Source organism: Hordeum vulgare, chromosome 2H, assembly GCF_904849725.1.
Source record: "Hordeum vulgare subsp. vulgare chromosome 2H, MorexV3_pseudomolecules_assembly, whole genome shotgun sequence".
NCBI lineage: Eukaryota > Viridiplantae > Streptophyta > Magnoliopsida > Poales > Poaceae > Hordeum > Hordeum vulgare.
In genome coordinates, this window is record NC_058519.1 from 434,604,027 (window position 1) to 434,625,692 (window position 21,666).

Sequence of the window (21,666 nt, forward strand, 5' to 3'; positions counted from 1 at the left end):
ACTCCTTGAACCAAACAGATGGACTTCAAGAAGTGCCTATGGACAAATCCTATAAATATACCTTAAGGCAACCATTAGCCCATAGGAATTGTCATCAATTACCAAAACCACATATGGAGATATATGCTCTAACAATGGGGCGCGGGGAGGCGGTCTGGGCAGCGACCGGGAGGCCGGCGAGGCGGAGCTTGGCACGCGGGGGCGCTGCTGCGGCTCGGGACTGGCGAAGGGAGGACATCGGCGGTGCACAGAGCACGCGTGGAGGCGGAGCAGCACGGCGGCGGGGCTTGAAGTGCGGGGGACGGTGGCTGCGGCGAGGAACGTGGCGAGCATGGCGGCGCGGGGCAGCTCGCGGGAGAAGAGGCGGCGCGCGGGGAAGCTCTCGGGAGAAGAAGGGGCGGGGAAGAGGGGATCGGGGCTAGGTAGAGAAACAGAGGGAGGAACGAGAGGAGAGGGACGAGAGGTTGCGCGCTAGGGGAGGACGAGGGGAATCGAGAGAGAGGGGAGAGCTGTGGCGCACGGGGAAGGAGACGCTGGGGGAGCGTCGCTAGGGCAGGGGGGAGCTGGGCTGCGGCCCAAGTGGGCCTCCTCCTCTCTCTTTTGCTTTTGATTTTCTATCCCTTTTTAAAAACAGAAATCACACTCTAAAAGAAAAAGATTTAACTACATAAAAAATGATTTTGGCTCCTTGAAAAAAAAATACCCCAACTATAAAATAGATTGGGCATTTTTAAACAAATAAAAAAAAGAAACATTTTTAAGAATTAAAATAAAACTCTTTTTTATTTAAAGAATAAAATAAGAGCTCTTTAAAGGAGAAAAGAAAATGAGACGGTTTTTAAAATAAAACAAGAGGAGAAAACAAGAAAAACCCAAGGGGTTGCCCCCACATTTAATAAAAGGACCTTTTAAAAGAAGACGAATTTTTTGAAGGGGGTTAAAACTGAACTTTAGCAAAACCATAAAAACAAATAAAAGAGGAGAGAGAGAGGGAGTTCCTATTGCACGCAAAGACACCGAGAGCACTTGAAGCACACACACTCAAAACACCACACGCAACAGATGATGCAAGATGCCATGCATGATGCGATGATGCAAACTAAATGAAGATGCAACAAATAAAAAATAAGCACACGACGGAAACGGAAATAAAGGGGAATCTTCTGAAACGTCGGTCTCGGGCTATCACATTGGGTTCGAAAACCTCCTGTGAAATCTCCAGAATTCTCTTGACCTCCTGAACCATGGTGGAGCTGCAGTTGTTTGAGAATAGGATGGAACACTTCGACGGGTTGATAAGTTGGCCAGTCGCCGCCGCAAATGTGTTCAACAAACCTTTAACCAGAGTTGCCTGCTGAGAAGTCGCCTGGAAGAACATGAGAGAATCATCCACAAAAAGGTGGGATATCTCTAGAGCGCCCCACCAGATAGTGACCCCATTAAGGCCATCCTCCCGCATGGCTTTCGAGATGAGCAAGGAAAGAGCATCAGCAACAAACAAGAAGAGGAATGGGGACAAGGGGGCACCTTGGCGTAGCCCCCTAGAAGGGGAGAAGGACTCCAACAGCTTCCCATTGAACTTCACCGAGTACTTCTCCGAAGAGACACAAGCCATCACACGAGAGATCCAAGGCTCGAAGAAACCCCACTTCGTCAATGCCTTCTGTAAAAACACCCAATCAACACGATCATATGCCTTAGAGAGATCCAGCTTGTAAGCACACAAGGCCGGAGCACAGGTCTTGACAGACTGAATATGATGGATACATTCGAAGGCGATGATCGAGTTATCCGAGATAAGGCTCCCAGGGATGAATGCGCTTTGATTTTCAGAAATCAGCTAGGTTAGGAGGGGACGCACCGATTAACCATGCATTTAGACACGATCTTATATAGGACATTGCACAAGCTGATGGACCGAAAGTCCTTAAGCTCCTTAAGGTATGTGTGGGTGTTCTAACTGGAAGCTTTGACGCTCAGATTTGGTATGTCCCTTAGGATGCAATCTAACTCTTTATTAACTCCTATAGTATGAAGGTCATTGATAACATGAAGAATAGAGGATAATCAACAATGGCAGGCTTTGACGATTGTTACTATACTAGAAGGGTTGGACGCACTTTGTTGCGCGTTCGTGTTGTACAATTTCTTTTTAAAAAATCTCACTATGTTTCAAAATGTAAGTTGTATTACTTTTTTTAAGTCAAACCTTTTAAATTTGATCAAATTTGTATAGAAATATATCAAAATCCATAATATCAAATCGGTATGATTAGATTCATCATGAAACGAATTTTCATTTTATTTTGTTTAATATTGTGGATGTCAATGTTTTGCTTTGAACTTGGTAAAAGTTTTAGAAATTCGACTTTCCAAAAAACTAACACCCTTTATAGTTTGAACTGATAGGATATTTAGTTTGCTGGGTGACGGAGATGATTTAGCGTGTTTTATTTTTATTTATAATGTGATGATTTGGTGGGTCTTTCATGATGTGATCATGCCTACCATGTGAGAAATTTTATGCAGGGAGGGAAAATTTTATGTCGATGGCTGCATGTTCTATATTGATAGTATAGTATTACATGATGATACTTGGGTGCGCCAGATTGATATGTTTTTATACACCGATTGCTGCTGATTGATTTGGAAAATGGTTGACACGGTCAAAATCGTAAGCCAAATTCAAAATTGAATACCTCAATTGAATGGAAGATCTTCAAAATTAGTAAACATAGTAAATTGAAAAAAATATGACAAAGTGCACTGCTCAGTATGGAGATACGCAGTTGGCAATCAATAGCGTGCAATAAGAGGAGAAAATTATGCCAAAACGCATGCAAGATACCATTTCGTCGTGGCTGACACCTATTGTAGGTTTGAGAGCAAAGCGCCAACAAAATCAACGGTGTTAGCACACTGGGTGTGTAATGTCTGTTCTATGCAGCTGCAGCAACAAACAAGCACACGGCCATGGAAACACAAATCTTATCTATATCGAACGCAGAATCTTGGACACAAACATCTCAGAAGCTAAAAAACACAGATAACATCGAGTCGAAATGGTTCCAGATAAGTCTCCGTCAGCAGGCAATATAGCAGACAGCAGGTACGAGAGTGACAAAGGCAGCACCAGTCAGATCACCAGTTCACCACAACCAATAATCGGGTTAACGACCTTGAAATTACATGATGATGATGATGATGATGTGAATGCTCCACTTGGCCTATGCTCCGTCGGTGAGGGGCCGCTTCGACGTGCTGATGTAGAGGACTGCACCCAAAGGAGAGGCATCAGAATGGAGAAAAGGCAGGCAAATTGGAGTTTGATTGAAATACAGGACATACATACCGTTGTTGCCTCTTATGAAAGCGTCACCATATTTGTTCTTCAGTTGGCCGTTCACGTACTCTTCGGTTTGCTCCATCGCAATGTTCATATAACCGTCCAGGCAAGCCAGAATACCTGGTTCAGAGTTGATGTAAATACAACGCTATCATTAAATTTTGAATAACCATGTTCCAGATCGGAGTTCAGCGATGGTTTTAGCGAATCTGGTCACTATGTACTTTTTGTAATTATAGTTTTAAAGTGCTACAAAGCATGGACATGCCAGAAATTGCCGACTGGCCGTCCTGATACGGCGGGACACAGCGACATGGCAGGATACGGCTGGATTTGCATATTCTGCAGTATCCCTTGGACTCGGTGGGATAGGTTACGTGACACGCCTAGCCTAGGACACGGCTCAGCCCGATACCTTGAAGCGGTCGCACGCATGCTCTCCGTATAACGAGCTTCTCACAGCCTCTCAGACAGAAATGAACGCGCCGCCGCCGCCTGGAATTGACCGGCGACCACTACCCCCAGCACCAGCAGCCTCTCCTCGCGATGGCAGGTAACCCCAACTCCCCAAACCCAGCAGCCTCTCCTCAACCTCTTCATCTCTTTCATTCTGATTTCTTCCATTGAGCTGCTGGCTGCTGCATGCTGCTGTTTGCTACGGTGCTACCCATGCTGTGCTGCACTGCTGCTTGTTGTTAGATAGCATGGCATCTGGGAGCGCCACAACCGATACAGGCAGCCAATCGTCTGTGGGTGAGAGTGAAGGACAGCCTGGTCCTAGTGCTGTAGATCCCAAGTATCCTGTGTGGTCTTCTTCAGTCTCTAATACTTCCTCCGTTCCTAAATATAAGTCTTTCTAGAGATTTCACTAGGTGACTACATACGGAGCAAAATGAATGAATCTACACTTTAAAATGTGTCTATATACATCCATATGTAATCTCCTAGTGGAACCTTTTGAAGGACTTATATTTAGGAACGGAGGGAGTACTAGACTAGAGTTTGATGTGTTTTGCAAGATGCAACTTGCAATGACATGGGACTACGGGGGATCAATCAAGCATTTGATAATGGAGACACCAAATGGGACAGTATTACAATCTCTTTCTCATTATTATTTTTGTCTTGATTCTATATTACATGGCAGATCTTTTTATTTTATTTTATATATATTCACCATATCCCCGAATGGCTGTTTTTTTGGAAAAATGCCATATCCCATGTCACCGTATGCGTATCACCATGTCTTCATCCCCGTATCCGTGCTTCTTAGGTAAAGTGCAAAGTTTGCAGCAACTGGTCACTAATGCACATAGCATACACAAAGGTTTTTCAACACGAGACTATGAGGGAAGACAAAAGGGATGAAAACAAAAGCACATATCATTATTTCAGGAGGTTATTAGCTTGAAGAAGGTATCCAGCAGCTTGACACTTGACCATTCTGCTTGCCGTTTACAATTAATGACATAGTCGCTTTTGCTGCAACAAGACTATGCAGTGAGCAATACCATCTGTTATCTTGCTATTCTAGAATGGTTATTACTTATTATATTTAACTTGGCCAGTCTTACTGATAAACAGTAAGCTAGTACTCCCTCCGTCCCAAAATAACTGTCTCAACTTTGTACTAGCTCTAGTAGAAAATTGTACTAACCCTTAAGACAGTTATTTTGAAACGGAGGGAGTAATAAATTGCAGATAAATGTAAATTAATGGGCACCCTCCTCGTGTCTAAATATATATGTTTTGCAAAAAGATAACCATTACCATTTCCATGTATCCCAAATGTTAAGTCGCATGGATTGACAAGGTAAATGGATATTGTCAAGAATACAGTAAGGAGGGTAGTTATTTCTTTACTGGAACAGAACATTAGCACAAATACGACCAGAGGCAGACAACTTTATTGACCCTTTGAACTTACTAGCGAGGCACTCACTATAGCAGTATAGCTACAGTACACTTTTACCATTAATCACTATATCTTCTAACATTTGTATAAGCTACAATTTTAGGCTACTCAATGGAGCTGTTAATTATCTGACACGGTACTAGCTACAGTTCTTGCTGTGCAGTGCTTAGCAGGATAAATCCATGCCCAGCTGAGGACTGAATCCAACCATTTGATCCAGGTGATTCATAACTAGATGCTTGGAGTTCAGGTCCTCACGTGTAAATACCCTACCCCATATTTTAGAATTTTAATTAATACAAATTATTCAAGTCTTGAAGGGTTACTCAAAGGGTCATCCAGAGAAGGACTGCGGCAGCAATTAAATTAACTTCTGTTGCACATTCCATACCCTCACTTTTACCTAATACAAATTGTGGGGGGAATCAACCTCTGAAACAACTAGGATACTTGGCTCAGTAGCATGTTATAGGTGAAGGAAGTGATTGCTGGAAGCCTGGAACTACCTAGGTGAAACTGAGAGTCAATTCAACATAAAGCAAGCATGCACCCAAAATCCACGAAGTTATCTATTAATTCCATGATTTGTACTTGATTCAAGCACATGAAGTGTGACAAGTTCTCATATGCTAATGAGTAGCTGTGCCTCAGGGGGTGACCGAGTGAATAATTCACATTTTTCCTTGCTCGAGATGGCTCCCGCTCCGCTCCCGCTCCCGCTCCGCTCCTGCCCTTGCGCCTAGTCTAGCCTCGCCGCCCCCCGCCGCCACCGCTCGCGCCAGCGCTCCGCCCCCGTCCCCTCTCAGGGCCCGCGTGATGGCCGCCTTCGCCGCCGCTGACCCTGCTGGCTCCCGAGAGACCCCTCCGACGAGCGCGTCTCCTACGGGGAGCACTGGAGCAGCTCGGAGGGAGAGTCCTCGTCGAGGTCGTACAGCGACGTCGCGCGCTCGCTCCCCACAGGCCCGCCGGCCGTCGCCGCCTCCGGACGCGCCGCGCCCGCTCCTCGTCCCGCGGTGCAGGACCGCCTCGGGCCCCGTTCGGAGGTACGCCGCGCGACGGGTGGGCCGGTGCTTGACGCGGACGGGTTCCAGCAGCCCTGCCGCAGGCACCCCCACCGCCGTCCGCGCCGCGACGCCTCGCCCTGCATCTCCGCCGCTGCGCCGCAGCCCATCCCCGGAGGAGGCCGCCGGCCTCTGCTTCCGCTGCCTCGACCCCAGGCATCACGTGCGCGACTGCCCCAACGACGTCCGGTGCCGCCGTTGTCTCGTCCTTGGCCATGCCTCGCGCGCCTGTGGCGGTCGTCGCACGGCCGACGTGGCCAGGCAGCCCTCTCGCACGACCGCCGCGCAACCCCGCGCCAAGGACGCCCCCCGGCTGCCACCGCACGCGTCAGCTGCCGCGCCTCCCCCTCCTCGCGGCGTGGTCGCCAGGATCCCTGTCGCCGCGCAGCCACGCGCCGCCCCCCCGGCGCCTGCTCTCCTCCCGGCTCATCTCGCCCCGTCGCCCGCAGATAGCCGGGTCATCATGGCGCAGACGACGGAGATGGACGACGCGGAGCTCGTCCTTGCCCGTGCCATGGTGGCCACCATCACGGGCAACCGGCCGCAAGTCTCTCCGACCGAGGTGGTCGAGCTGCTCCTGACCTCGCTGGACCTCGCCGAGGGCGACTTCACCGTGCACGCGCACCACCCAGAGGACTCTCATCTTCTCCTCCTTGGCCACCATGCGCCGGCTCAATGGCGAGCACATCCTCTGTTCGCCGCGTTTTGCTCTCTCTCTGCGGCGATGGTGCAAGCTGGCGCACGCCACCGCCGATGACCTCGAATATCGCGTCGAGCTGGAGCTCCGCGGAATTCCTGCGCATGCGTGGCACCTCTCCGTGGTTGAGCACGTGCTCGGATCGAGCGGATGCACCCCCGCACGCGGTCGCGAGATGACCTCGACGTCTTCCGTCTTTCCGGCCGCACTCACGACCCCGCCGGCATCCGGCGCTGCGGTGCTGGCTATCGTCGAGCAGCTCCCGACCCGCGTGCCATCATCAGCCCCGGCCGTCCGAACCCTGTCCTACCCCATATCCATCGAGCTCACCGTGGCGGAGCGCATCAGGGACACGCCGGACGTTCCTCAGGCGGCCGGCGGGCATGCCGGCGACGACACAGGCGAGGGCAGCAGGCGCGGCCAGGGCAATGGCCAAGGCCCAGCCCCAGGACGCGCGCGTCGTCGTGGCCGCAAGCGCAGGCGTGCCGACGAGGTCCCGGCCGGCCGCGCGGATGGCATGGCCATAGACACGCCGGCATGTCGAGTGCGGTGCCCTAGCCGCGCTGATGGTACGGCCATGGCGGCCTCCTGGCCCGACGTGGCGGCGCCGTCGAGGGCCCCCCGTCCTGCCAGACTGGGCATGCAAGCCTGGCCCAGGCCGCAGGGACCCGCGCACCGCCGTCATCGCGTCAACAAAGGAGAGGGTGACCGCGTCATCAGCCTGCAAAAGGGAGGTTCGGCCGAGGCCCACGCGCACCTACCTGCGCTGTCCCTGGTCCGCGGCAGAACGGCCCCACCTTCGGCGCCAGCTGGCGCCCCGCCATTGGCTGGAGATGACCCAATTCCTCCTGCCGTTTCAAATCCCCGCGCCCCCACCACGACCAACGCCGCCTCGCACGAGACAGCACGCCCCCTCGTACTGGAAGATCCCATCGGGGCCACACCTGCTTCGGCTAAGATCACGCTCGCCAGCCATGCGACGGATTCCCAGCCAGAAGCCCAGACCGCGCCAGTCTCGCCTGCCGCCCGATCGGGCCAAAGCTGCGCAAACCCCACCGCGGCGCGGGCCCCGCCTGACATCTCGGATCAGACGCCGCGGGCAACGCTTTACCACGCGCGGGAAACCCTTCGGAGCCGATGCCGCACGCCAGCGCGGGATGCGCCTTGTTGCTTGTCGCCATCCCCCCGGTCCTGGCTCCTAGGCCCACGTGCCAGCCCACAGCAGGGACGCCCACCACCGCGCAGGCCACTCTCGAGCCAGCTCCGCCTGGGCCGCCCTCCCCCCAGCCCACTCCTGCAGCGGCTGGCGAAGCCCCAGGCCGACCCGGCCCAGCCCCGATCACCATCCTGCAGCGGACCACTCGCCCTGATCGGGAGACCAAGCTTTCCTACCTGGGCTTGCCTTCGCTTGAGCGCACGATTGCCCGACAGCGTGCTCGCATTTCCTCCCTCTCGGACGGCGACGCGAACACGAGCTTCTTCCACAGGCAATGCACTTATCGGAGGCAGAAAAACAGAGTGTAGAGCTTGCTTGTTGATGGGCAGACGATCAGCGACCACGACGAGATGGCCCAGGCGGCCTTTGCCCACTTCGACGGGCTGCTAGGCACAGCGGCCGACCGTGCCCACACGCTGGACTTTGAGCACCTCATCCAGCCAGCTGATCTGTCAGGCCTAGAGGCGCCGTTCAGCCCCGACGAGATATGGGAGGCTGTGCGGCGCATGCCGGCGCATAAGGCACCGGGGCCGAACGGCTTTACCGCGGAGTTCCTGCGAGCGTGTTGGAGCACCATTAAGCAGGACGTGCTCGAGGTCTTTGAGCAGCTCTGCGCTGAGAGGGCGTGGATTCCACGGGCTCAACCAAGCACTGCTTACCTTGCTGCCAAAGCGCTCCGATGCTCACAAGCTCGGCGACTACCGTCCGATCTGCCTGATACATATTGTGGCTAAGCTCTTCGCGAAGGTCCTTTCCCTGCGCTTGGCACCGATGCTCGACGGCCTAGTGAGCCGCTATCAGAATGCTTTCATCGCCGGACGTACACTCCAAGACAACTTCGTCCTAGTCCGGCAATCCCTCAAGCTACTGCACCAACTGGGCGCGCCGAGGATCATGCTCAAGCTCGACCTCACCCGGGCCTTCGACTCCATATCTTGGCCCTTCCTCTTCGAGGCCCTGCGCCAATATGGCTTCAGAGCGAGGTTCCGGGAGTGGCTGGCCATCCTCCTCTCCTCGGCTAGCACCCGCGTCTTGCTCAATGGCGTGCCGGGACCCCCGATCTGGCACCGCCGCGGGTTGAGACAGGGTGACTCGACATCCCCGCAGCTCTTCGTGGTGGCCGTCGACACGCTCAGCCTCCTCATGCAACGGGCGCTCCAGGCCGGCATCCTCCGGAGACTCCACCCCCGACGCAACATCCCGGCTATCTCGCTTTACGCCGATGATGTGATGCTGTTCTGTCACGCCTCGACCGACGAGGTCCTCGCTGTGAAGGGCATCTTAGGGATCTTCGGCTCCGCCTCCGGCCTGCACGTGAACTACGGCAAGAGCTCCGCCACCTCACTTCATGGAGATGAGTCGACCGCCGAATCACTGGCGATCCTGGGCTGCCAGACGGCGGCTCTGCCCATCACGTATCTGGGTATCCCCCTCTCCACGCGCCGCCCCTCCGCGGCTCAGATGCAGCCCCTAGTCGACAAGGTGGCCGGCCGCCTCCCATCATGGAAGGCATGGCTCATGAACAAGGCCGGGCGGCTGGCGCTCGTCAAGTCTGTGCTCAGTGCCATCCCCGTCCACCAGATGCTCGCCCTAGCGCCCCCGAAGAAAACTCTGAAGCAGCTTGAGAAAATTCAGCGTGGGTTTCTCTGGGCCGGGCAAGAGGCGGCCCACGGTGGCCACTGCCACGTGAACTGGCGACGGGTATGCCGGCCGCTAGAGTACGGCGGCCTGGGTGTCCAAGACATGGAGCGCACGGGGCTTGCCCTTCGGCTCCCATGGCTATGGCTTTCACGGACGGACACTAGCCGCGCATGGCATGGCCTGGACCTGCAGTTCACCCCCGAGGAGTATGGCCTCTTCTATGCCTCCACCACCATGCAGATTGGAGACGGATCGACTGCGCTCTTCTGGGAGGACCGATGGCTCCTCGGCCTCTCCATCCGCGAGCACACGCCCTCGCTATACAGGTGCATCCCTAATCATCGCAGAAAGGCCCAGACGGTGGCAGAAGGCATAGCCGGCAATGCCTGGGCGAGGGACATTCACGGCACCATTGGCCTCCAGGAGATTGGGCAGTATCTCCAGATCTGGCTATTGGTGTCCCGCATCACCCTCTCCGCAGAGCCGGACACGCTCTCCTGGAGGCAGTATCTCCAGATCTGGCTGTTGGTGTCCCGCATCACCCTCTCCGCAGAGCCGGACACGCTCTCCTGGAAGTGGACAGCCAGCGGCAGCTACTCAGTCAGGTCCGGCTATCTAGCCACCTTCCACGGTTCGATCACCTGCCGGTCCTGGAAGTTGATCTGGAAGGGTTGGGCCCCTCCAAAGGTCAAGTTCTTCCACTGGCTCGCCAATCAGGACCGCTGTTGGACTGCGGAGCGCCTTGCTCGACATGGCCTAACGCATCACCCTCGGTGCCTTCTTTGCGACCAAGAACCGGAGACGATACAACACCTGCTGCTCTCTTGCCCATTCGCGAAGCAGACTTGGCACGGGATCATGTCCTGGCTGCGACTACCGGCACCTGTGCCCGACCAGGACGCCTCGCTGCAGGACTGGTGGCTACGCGCTCGCGACGCCACGCCTCACCCGCTCCGCAAAGCGCTGGCCTCGATTGCGCTTCTCGTGCCTTGGATGATCTGGAAGCATAGGAACGCGTGTGTATTCGACCATGTAACCCCATCGCTAGTAGAGCTCGCCGATGCGATCAAGGACGAGTCTAGGAATTGGGCGCAGGCAGGGGCCAAGGGGCTTAGGGTCACCCTGCCACCCACCTGGGACGTGCATTGATCTGGTTGTAACACCTTTGTACTAGCCTCCTAGGAGGTTGTCTTCCCCTCTTTTCAATACAATGAAACGCAAAGTCTTTTGCGTTTTCTCGAAAAAAAGTTGTGCCTCAGGGGGTCATAGTTCTGCTCTTCTAGGACGTCGGAGTTTCTAGTAGACTGTTAATGCCAGAATGTGAGTAGTGTGAACTTTCACCCATGACTGTGAACCCCGGGTTGGGAAGCTCATGTTCATTTCTGATACCAATTAGTTCCCTATCAAATATTAAAACAAAAAATCAGTTACCCCTGCCATTCTGTTATTCTTGGTAAATCGGCACAATATGGTATTCCTGTGCGTGCTTGCTAAGTGTGCCTCCATACTCATTCTTGCTTATCTGATTTTGGCAGCAAACAACAGTGATGGTCATAAACTAATGATGGTGGGTAGTAGGTTTAGCAGTTAGCACCATGGGAGGGAAATTATAATGTTTAGTTTTAGAGATTAGTGTGTGGGAAAAACGATGATAGTTAACGAAACATGTACAAATTTTAGCTTGGCATGTTTATGATGTTGGGCTTATAAATGTGTGACAGCTATTATGTTGAACCCCTGTTTCAGGGGGCGTGACATCACATCTCTATGGTCCCAATAGAAGGAATCTATTGATTACAATGTGCATTTTGTGTAACAATATCGGAATCCTTTAGATTTCTTCACTTGAAATGTGTGGTGCATAAAATTAGAATATCATGACATATGAATGCACATATCAAAATGCACAAGTTTGTTGAATCAGTTTGCTACTTTCCGACTTTTCTACAACCCCGAGAGACGAGAGTAATTTGTGAAACCCAAATAGTAGAGTTCATTTGGTAATATCTAGTTCTGCAAGATAAGCTGCTGCTACATGAACTTCAAGCAAAGGGCAACGAACCTAACACTGAATCATCCTCCTTTGCAGAAGAACGAATTTTACAGCTAAAATAACCTAAAGCATCTAGTAATTATCCAAGTGATAAATCAACGTCGGTGCTCTCCGACCTAACCCCCGGGATAAAAAGTTATCAGCAAGCAGGCTCCCAGTAGCCCTGATTTATCTCAATAGAAGTCTCATAGGACGGGGACCCTGCCAAATTTACCAAACCGCGCACAAGAAAAAAGAATATACTGCGCTTCCTAGGGTTGGTGCTGTAGAAACGAGAGAGGGGTGGAGACGGACCTCGGTAGTCGACGCCCGAGTTGAGTTTAACGACGACGGGGCGGCCCCTGATCGACTTGAGGAAGTCTGACGGCGTCTTGACCGGCCCACCAGCACCTCCGCCGCCGCTGCCGGACTTGTCCGCGCCGCCGCTGCTCATCTCTCTCGGTTGTGTGGGTGGGACTGGGAGGCTGCGAGGGTTTGGTATTGGGCTTGTTTGGGCTGGGTTAGGTGGGACTGAGCTTTCAAGGTTCGGTCTGCTGGGTTGAAGTTCGAGGCGAACGAATTTAATGGACCTGGGAGAAATCCTGTCCGTTAACTATATATATCTAACGGACCAGGAGAGACCGGATGTCGTGCTTCATTTTTTATACTAGCAAATAGGAGTATATCCGTGCGATGTAAATGGAGAAAAAAATATGTATTTTTTTATTAAAAGACATCACACAGAAAGGAGACGTGAAAAGAGAAATATGCAAATTTTGATTATTATTTTTTTATCTTTTTGTGGCTCACGTTGTAAACATCTAGAAAAAACCCATCTCGTCCGTGTGAGAAGTTGATGTTGAGGTGGACAAATCTTTTATAAAATAACAGAAAAATGCATAAATAAAATTTTAATTATCTATGTGGTTACTTCGACTCATTGACGTGTATTTTCTGATTTTTTTCTTTATACAGTATTATAGGACATGCTTTTAATTTAACTATGCGTCATGTTCAACGTGGTATGGTAAGCCCACAATCCTTCTCATATTTTAATTCAAATGATGGTGCTCCCTGCAAGGCCCTCTTATTTCATTTTTGCGAAATTGGTACCTCCCTCTCCTCATTCTCTATACATTCCCGTGGTAGCTTCCTAATGCTCATGATAACTTGTGAAACATATTTCATTCGGTGGGATTCGTTATATTGGATCGATGTGGGACCTTTTAACCCCACAATTCAATATGTCCTCTCCTTCTAATACTATTAGGAAATCCCTATTATATAAGGGAAGCACTAGCAATTAGATTAGTGTCCTATCAGACCCATTCACAACCATTGGATTGGAGCAATTTGGTTCATTGATTGGACCTCCCCTCACAACATGCGTCATTGTTGTGGTAGTCATTAGTTTCCATTTAAGTGGGATCCCTTGATTCCGGTCTACCTCTTAATATTAAGGCCCTGTTTGGTTCAGCTTTCTTACCCGGATTTTGTTGCCTGGCAGCTGAATCCCAACCAAACAATGAAGGAGCGACCTCGGTTCATTCGAAGCGCAGCAAAAATAACACGCACGGGTGAAAGTAGCCCGCGAGGTGCTTCCTCCAATTTCGATGCATGGCCACACTCATCATCGCATCATCTGCATTGCACCGGCACTCCATATTGGAAATATGCACTAGAGGCAATAATAAATTAGTTATTATTATATTTCCTTGTTCATAATAATCGTTTATTATCCATGCTATAATTGTATTGATTGGAAACACAAATACATGTGTGGATACATAGACAAAACACTGTCCCTAGTAAGCCTCTAGTTGACTAGCTCATTGATCAAAGATGGTTAAGGTTTCCTAACCATAGACAAGTGTTGTCACTTGATAACGGGATCACATCATTACGAGAATGATGTGATGGACAAGACCCAAACTATAAATGTAGCATATGATCGTGTCAGTTTATTGTTACTATTTTCTGCATGTCAATGTATCTGTTCCTATGACCATTAGATCAGGCAACTTCCGGACACCGGAGGAATACCTTGTGTGTATCAATGTTATCAAACGTCGCAACGTTACTGGGTGATTATAAAGGTGCTCTACACATATCTCCAAAGGTGTCTGTTGGGTTGGCATGGATCAAGACTGGGATTTGTCACTCCTTGTGATGGAGAGGTATCTCGGGGCCCACTCGGTAATACAACATCACAACAAGCCTTGCAAGCAATGTGACTAAGGAGTTAGTTACAGGATCTTGTATTACAGAACGAGTAAAGAGACTTGCCGGCAACGAGATTGAACTAGGTATAGAGATACCGATGATCGAATCTCGGGCAAGTAACATACCGAAGGACAAAGGGAATAGTATACGGGATTATATGAATCCTTGACATAGAGGTTCAATCGATAGAGACTTTGTAGAATATGTAGGAACCAATATGGACATCCAGGCCCCGTTGTTGGTTATTGACCAGAGAGTGTCTCAGGTCATGTCCGCATAGTTCTCGAACCCGCAGGTTCTGCACACTTAAGGTTAGGTGATGTTTTGGTATAGTTGAGTTATATGTGTTGGTGACCGAAGTTTTGTTCGGAGCCCCGGATGAGATCCTGGACGTCACGAGGAGTTCCGGAATGGTCCGGAAACGAAGATTGATATATAGGAAGTTGGTATTTGGATTCTGGAAGGTTTTCGGGCATTGTCGACAGTGTACCGGGAGTGACGAATGGGTTCCGGGGGCCCACTGGGTGGGCCCACCATGCCCCAAGGGGTCCACGTGGGTTTATTGGATGCGCAATAAGGTATAATGGGCTGACAAAGTCATCCAAGGAAAGCCCATGAGGAAAAAGTGGAAAATCCAAAAGAGGTGGGAAAATAAGGAAGGAGTCCTAATCGAAGTGGGATTGGAGGAGGACTCCTCCCTTCCCCACTTCGGCCGACCCAAGGAGGCATTCCTTGGCGCGCCAAGGCTGCCCCTCCCCTCCTCCTATATATACCAGAGGTTTAGGCCTTTTGAGACACAACTTTTCCACGTGTTGCCCTCTCCTCTAGATCATAGTTCTTCCTCTAGATCGATTTTCTACGGAGCTCGGGCGAAGCCGTGCAGGAATAGATCATCACCATCACCGGAGCGCCGTCACGCTGCCAGACAACTCATCTACTTACCCGGCCCTCTTTCTGGATCAAGAAGGCGGAGATCGTCATCGATCTGTACGTGTGCGGGACGCGGAGGTGCCATCCATTCGGCACTTGATCGGGACAGATCACGACACGGTTCGTGGGACTGATCGTGGGACGGATCATGGGACGGACCGTGAAGACGTACCACTACATCTACCGCGTTTAATAATGCTTCCGCTTAGCGATCTACAAGGGTATGTCGATCCGATCTCCCTCTCGTAGATGAACATCACCATGATAGGTCCTCGTGTGCGTAGGAATTTTTTTGTTTCCCATGCAACGTTCCCCAACAGTGGCATCATGAGCTAGGTTCATGTGTAGATGTAATCTTGAGTAGAACACACAAGTTTTTGTTGGCGTTGATGTTCGATTTGCTGTCCTCCTTAGTCTTTTCTCAATTCGACAGTATTGTTGGATTGAAGCGGCCCGGACCAACCTTACTCGTACGCTTACGAGAGACCGGTTTCATCGACTAACATGCAACTTGTTGCATAAAGATGACTGGCGGGTGTCTGTTTCTTCAACTTTAGTTGAATTGGATTTGACCGAGGCGGCCCTTGGAGAGAGGTTAAATAGCAATTTGCACATCACCATTGTGGTTTTGCGTAAGTAAGATGCGATCATACTAGATACCCATAGCACCCACGTAAAACATGCAACAACAAATTAGAGGACGTCTAACTTGTTTTTGCAGGGTATGCATGTGATGTAATATGGCCAAAGACATGATGTGATATATTGGATGTATGAGATGATCATGTTGTAATAGTTAAATATCGACTTGCACGTCGATGCTACGGCAACCGGCAGGAGCTATAGGGTTGTCTTTAAACTAACGTTCTACATAGCCCAACTATGTCATGGGCGTTCGGTGTTTCTAAAACTCTGTCACGGGCCACGCCATTTCCCTCTCATCCCTACATAGCCCAACTACACAGCCCATTAAACCCATCCAGCCACTTTCTCCGTTCGTGGTCGTTAGATCGCGATCGAACGGATGAGGTCCACCCCTCCATAGCCCAACCCTATATAATAACCACCCCATGGAGAGACCTCTCTCACTCCACTAGGGTTTCCCCTAACCATTTTTGCAGCCAACCCCCTAGAAAACCCCACCTGCTAGCCCACACCCTCCAAATCTCGCAGCCCTAGCCTCCCCAACCATTTTCAGCCTCAGATCTCAGATCTGGGGCTCAGATTCGCCCAAATCCCCACCTACCAGACATGTTCGCGGCCAACTTGGACATGTCCGGGCGACCACCTGGCAGAGGAGGCTCCCGCAGCCTCATCTCCTCCATGGAGCACCACGCGCGGTGCCCCGTAGCCGCCGTGCTCGCCGGAGCACCGCCCCGTCGGCCGAGAGCCGCGGCGCCTGCTCCCTCCAGCCACCACTGACGTCGTCGGCCGCCTCAATCATTCGCCGACCGGAGCCGCTGCCAAGCAGCAGCCAAGCCGCAGGCCTCAACCTGCGCCCTCCGGCCGCCATCCGTCGCCGCAGCCCCGCCGGACCAATCGCCCCTCGCGCCCCCCGAGATCCCCCGCCGGCCTCTTGTCGCCGGCATGCACCTCACCTCGCTCGATCCAGGCGGGATCGAGCAAGAGGACGACAGCGCCAGTGCTCACGTGGGCCGCCTCCTCAACCCCTGAGCCCAGCAGCAGAGTGGCCCAGCTGGCCCACCTCCAGCGAGGCCCAGCACCTCCTCCCCAGCCTTCCCCTTCGGCCCAGGCCCGAAGGTGAGCCCCTTCTATCCAGCGCCCCTGTGCGCATATTAGTTGCCTAGCGCCCGGCCCCGTTTCGGCATGGTAGGAGATTCGGCTTGTAGTATTTTAGGATTTTTGTGCGAATTAGTATTTTCACGATAACGCTAGATTTTAAAACGCCCGCAGATTTTAATCCGTGCATCGGGTCGCGCAAGTTATATATGTTACATGGCTACAATTTCACGTTGATTATTATTTTACTATTTGCATGCATGTTTGAAGTGGTTTGACATGTCATTTGCCTAGATTTGCGTGCTCTCCTAATATATTAGATATTCCGTAGCTATTTTTGTGTGTAACCGATTTGCTCGTTCCGAGTAGGAACAATGCTCAGGTTGTTGGGAAGGTATTTTCATGCTTGGTAAAATTAGTTTCTTGCTGATTTAGTGTAGGTGGCATCAATAGTTTGCTTTATCGGGTTTAGGACATATTTTTCGCATTTTGTGTGGCATTAGTATTATTTGTCAACTCCACATATTATATATGTTTTGGGGGTAGAAAAATCCATAGAATTTAACTATGCAATTAGTTTTGTCTTTTGATTAAGTTAGTATGCATGATATTTTGCCATGTTGCCCTCTTGTTTATTTTGTGTGATTTATTCCGTGCATGATATGAATTACTTGTGAACATGAGATATGCCCTTGGATATGTATGCTAGCCCATGGTAATTTTGGTTGCTTTAGAAATCCATGTTTAAGTGTTGTTTGCTTGTTGCCAACATGCTAGAAAATAGTGTTGTTTTGAGATGCTGAAATATTTCTAAGTCTGAGATCTGTAATATTTTGTTGATGTCTTGCCATGAGATTTGCTAGTGCTCTACACCTCCTTTGGGGTTGGTGCAATGGAGTTATTTGTAGTGCTTAATATTCTGTAGCATTCTGTAAATTTTCATGTCATTCAGTGCCTTGTAGAATATTGTTTTGCTGTTTTCAATATGCCTTCTGGTTGAAAATTGCACTATTGACAGTGTTATTTTCATTAAGTCTAAAAATGTGTGCGAGATGCTATTTTATGTGTCCTTTTCCTAATGATCCATGCTTCCATGCTAGTTGTATTTAGTAGGGTGTTGTTGTGCATCTTGACCACTACTGCCTCATGTATTGTTTGAGCATTTTAGATTTATGTAGCTTGTTGTTGTAGGGTGTAGAAAATGCCATGTTGCTATTTTTTGGGGGCAGATTATAGCTATTTCTTGTTTTGCTTGTAATTGTTGATCCGTGGCTCCGTTTTGAACATGTCATATATGATACTTGCTTAGAATCTTGTGTAGTTTCATATTATCTTGCTGCTTGCATGGTTTAGGATGTTTGTTGCTGTCATTTGCATACATATTGCATTCATGACATCATATCTTGCGGTGATCATATCTTTTGAACCATAGCTCCGTTTGCGATGATCTATATGTGTAAACCGACTAGAATGACGTGTATGATCACATGCTTCACCTCTTGCCATGTTTAACAACATTTAATATTGTCGCGTAAATAAACGGGAGTGAACTAAATAATTAAACGTGGAGTTTCGTCAATATGCAACTCGTTGCATATTGAGCTTCACTTAATGTGTAGTGTTTGATTGTGTGAATTGCCATGCCATGCCTTGCATAATTGAATTGATCATGCATCATATGTGAATTGCATCATGTCGTGCATGTGCTGAGGTGAATATCGTGTGTTGATTCTTGTTTCCGGTTTGCTTCGTCTCGATAGAGTTCCGCAAGCGTGTCAGAATGTATAGATCCGTTCGACTACGTCGGTTCATCTGCTTCACGGGGTCGTTCTTCTTCCAAGCAGGATCTCAGGCAAGATGAACATTTCCCCAAATATCATTACTATCATTGCCATGCTAGTTGTTTCGTTTCTATCATTATGTCTCTGCCTACCACCTGTTAAATACCAGCCCACAACATTGCCATGAAAACCTTCAACCTGATCATAACCTAGCAAACCATTGATTGGCTATGTTACCGCTTGTTTAACCATTGGATAGCGTTGCTAGTTGCAGGTGCAGTTGCTTCCATGTGATAACATGAGTTCTTTGTTATATCACCCTATTATTGCTGATTAATTTAATGCACATATATACTTGGTAAAAGGTGGAAGGCTCGACCTTTCTAGCCTGGTGTTTTGTTCCACCTTTGCTGCCTTAGTTTCGGCTACCGGTATTATGTTCCATAAATGAGCGCTCCTAACATGCTTAGGGTTGTTATGGGGACCCCCTAGATTCTCATTTTGGGATAAAGCTCGTCTGGCAAGGCCCAACTTCGGTACTATATTTGCCCAACATAATAATTATGTTAATACTGAAAAACATAGGGAGTTAGTGCTACCCGAGGAGTAATTCAACATAATACAAGGGGGCAGTGCTGATGGTGTTGGTCCCAAACGGGCAGACTGCGGGGCCACCATGAGGAAACTCGAGGTTTGGTTTTACTCGTAGGCTTTCCCATCCGGTCGTGTCCTCAGAACGAGATACACGGCTCCTATCGGGTTCGTCGACACGTCGGGCGGCCTTGCTGGACTTGTTTTACCTTTCTCGAGCGTCTTGTGCAAGGGATTGTGAGGATGCTTTGGGTTATCTCGAGGTTGAGGTTTTCCAATAGGAACCCGAGGAGATCATGGGTTTTCTTGATCGAGATCATTCCATCGCAGCGTGCGGTAGTTTGTGATGGACTAGTTGGAGCACCCCTACAGGGTTAAATATTTTGGAAAGCCGTGCCCGCGGTTATGTGGCAACGTGGAAACTTTGTTTAAAATCTGGTTCTAGATAACTTAAGGTAAGCTTAATTAAAATATGCCCACTGAGTGCATAACCGTGACGGTCTCTTTTGTGAGTTCCTTCCCCGATCGAGGACACGATGGGGTCATGTTTGAAGTAAGTAGGTGTTCAGGATCATTCATTTGATCATCAGTAGTCCACGTCCGCTATGCGTAGATCACCCCCCTCTTTATTCTTGTACTCGTAAGATAACCACCTCAAACAAAAGCTTAGTCACTTGTTGCAGCCTCACCATTTAATTAACCATACCTCACCCATTAAGCTTTGCTAGTCTTGATACCTTTGGAAATGAGATTGATGAGTCCTTGTGGCTCACAGATTACTACAATACCAGTTGCAGGTACAGGTAAAGAGATACTAGACGCGAGCGCGTCGATTGTTCATTTGGAGTTTCTTCTTCTTCTTCATCGATCTAGGATGGGTTTGAGGCCGGCAGCCTGGGATAGCAAGGATGGACGTCGTTCTTTTATCGTTTGTTTTCGTCCTTAGATGGACCCTGTCCTTCTTCATGATGATTGTATGTATTGTACTGATGTGACTCTGATGTAGCTTGTGGAGAGTGTAAGCCAACTTCTTATACTCATCTTTTCACTACATGTACTTGTAACGATATCCATTCTTGCGAAACGACGAGATGCGTTTTTATCCATGTCGAGGCCCTCGCGCCAAAATAAGGATAGGACCGCATCTTGGGCGTTACAGGTCGACCCACCCCAATTTAGAGGATCCCATGAAGAACACACATCCCTTTCTCTTGTGCCTACTCTGGCGATTAGGGTTCCTCCCGGCGCCGCCCCTATCTAATAAAGTATGATTATGATTTTCGGACACACCATTGCGCTGTGGTGTTCCAGGCGGTGTCAACTGTGAAACAATTCCACATTGTCTTAAGTGAGCATCAAACTCATAACTCAGATATTCACCTCCTCGATCAGATCATAGGAACTTGATCTTCTTGTTACGATGATTTTCAACTTCACTCTGAAATTGCTTGAACTTTTCAAACGTTTCAGACTTGTGCTTCATCAAGTAGATATAACCATACCTACTCAAATCGTGAGTGAAGGTGAGAAAATAATGATATCCGCCGCGTGCCTCTATGCTCATCGGTCCGCATACATCAGTATGTATGATCTCCAACAAGTCACTTGTACGCTCCATTGTTCCGGAGAACGGAATCTTAGTCATCTTGCCCATGACACATGGTTCGCATGTGTCAAGTGATTCAAAATCAAGTGACTCCAAAAGTCCATCAGCATGGAGTTTCCTCATGCGTTTTACACCAATATGACCTAAGCGGCAATGCCACATGAAAGTGACGCTATCATTATTAACTCTACATCTTTTGGTCTCAATGTTATGGACATGAGTGTCATCACAATCGAGATTCAATATGAACAAACCCCTCGCATTGGGTGCATGACCATAAAAGATATTACTCATATAAATAGAACAACCGTTATTTTCTGACTTAAATGAGTAACCTTCTCACAATAAACAAGATCCGGATATAATGTTCATGCTCAACGCAGGCACTAAATAACAATTATTTAAGTTCATCACTAATCCCGATGGTAACTGAAGTGAGAGCGCGCCGACGGCGATCGCATCACCCTTGGAACCATTTCCCACGCGCATCGTCACTTCATCCTTCGCCAGCCTTCATTTATTCCGCAGTTCCTGTTTCGAGTTGCACATACGAGCAACAGAACCGGTATCAAATACCCAGGCACTACTGCGAGAGTTGGTGAGGTACACATCAATAACATGTATATCAAATCTAGCTTGTTTGGCGTTGGCCGCCTTCTTATCGGCCAGATACTTGGGGCAGTTTCGCTTCCAGTGACCGGTTCCCTTGCAATAATAACACTCAGTTTCCGGCTTCGGTCCACACTTGGGTTTCTGTCGGCGAATACTCACAACATAAGCCATGGGTAGGCTAAAGAAGGTAGGAACCGAAGTGGCACCGGAGGGCACCGGGGGCGAGGTTGGTACAAGCATGGAACGCACGATGTACCCAGGTCCAGTGCTCTCCG

The 21,666-nt window shown here is 49.6% G+C and overlaps 1 protein-coding gene across 1 annotated transcript; it reads right to left on the reverse strand.

Moving 5' to 3' along the window:
• Positions 1-2,976: 2,976 nt before the first annotated feature.
• LOC123426544 (U6 snRNA-associated Sm-like protein LSm6) lies at positions 2,977-12,459 on the reverse strand. The gene is made up of 3 exons (XM_045110394.1): positions 12,224-12,459; positions 3,353-3,466; positions 2,977-3,274 (listed from the first exon to the last, which is right to left on the reverse strand). The coding sequence occupies exons 1-3, from the start codon at positions 12,360-12,362 to the stop codon at positions 3,228-3,230; spliced, it is 300 nt and encodes a 99-aa protein (XP_044966329.1). The 5' UTR covers positions 12,363-12,459; the 3' UTR covers positions 2,977-3,227.
• Between the last annotated feature and the right edge of the window lie 9,207 nt (positions 12,460-21,666).

Bases quoted from the DNA above. Each gene is read 5' to 3' on its own strand.
- LOC123426544 (XM_045110394.1), bottom strand. From the start codon at position 12,362: ATGAGCAGCGGCGGCGCGGACAAGTCCGGCAGCGGCGGCGGAGGTGCT. The intron at 3,467-12,223 runs GTCCGTCTCCAC...ACTCTGAACCAG, and splicing joins CTCGGGCGTCGACTACCGAG to GTATTCTGGCTTGCCTGGAC. The intron at 3,275-3,352 runs GTATGTATGTCC...CTTTGGGTGCAG, and splicing joins TTTCATAAGAGGCAACAACG to TCCTCTACATCAGCACGTCG.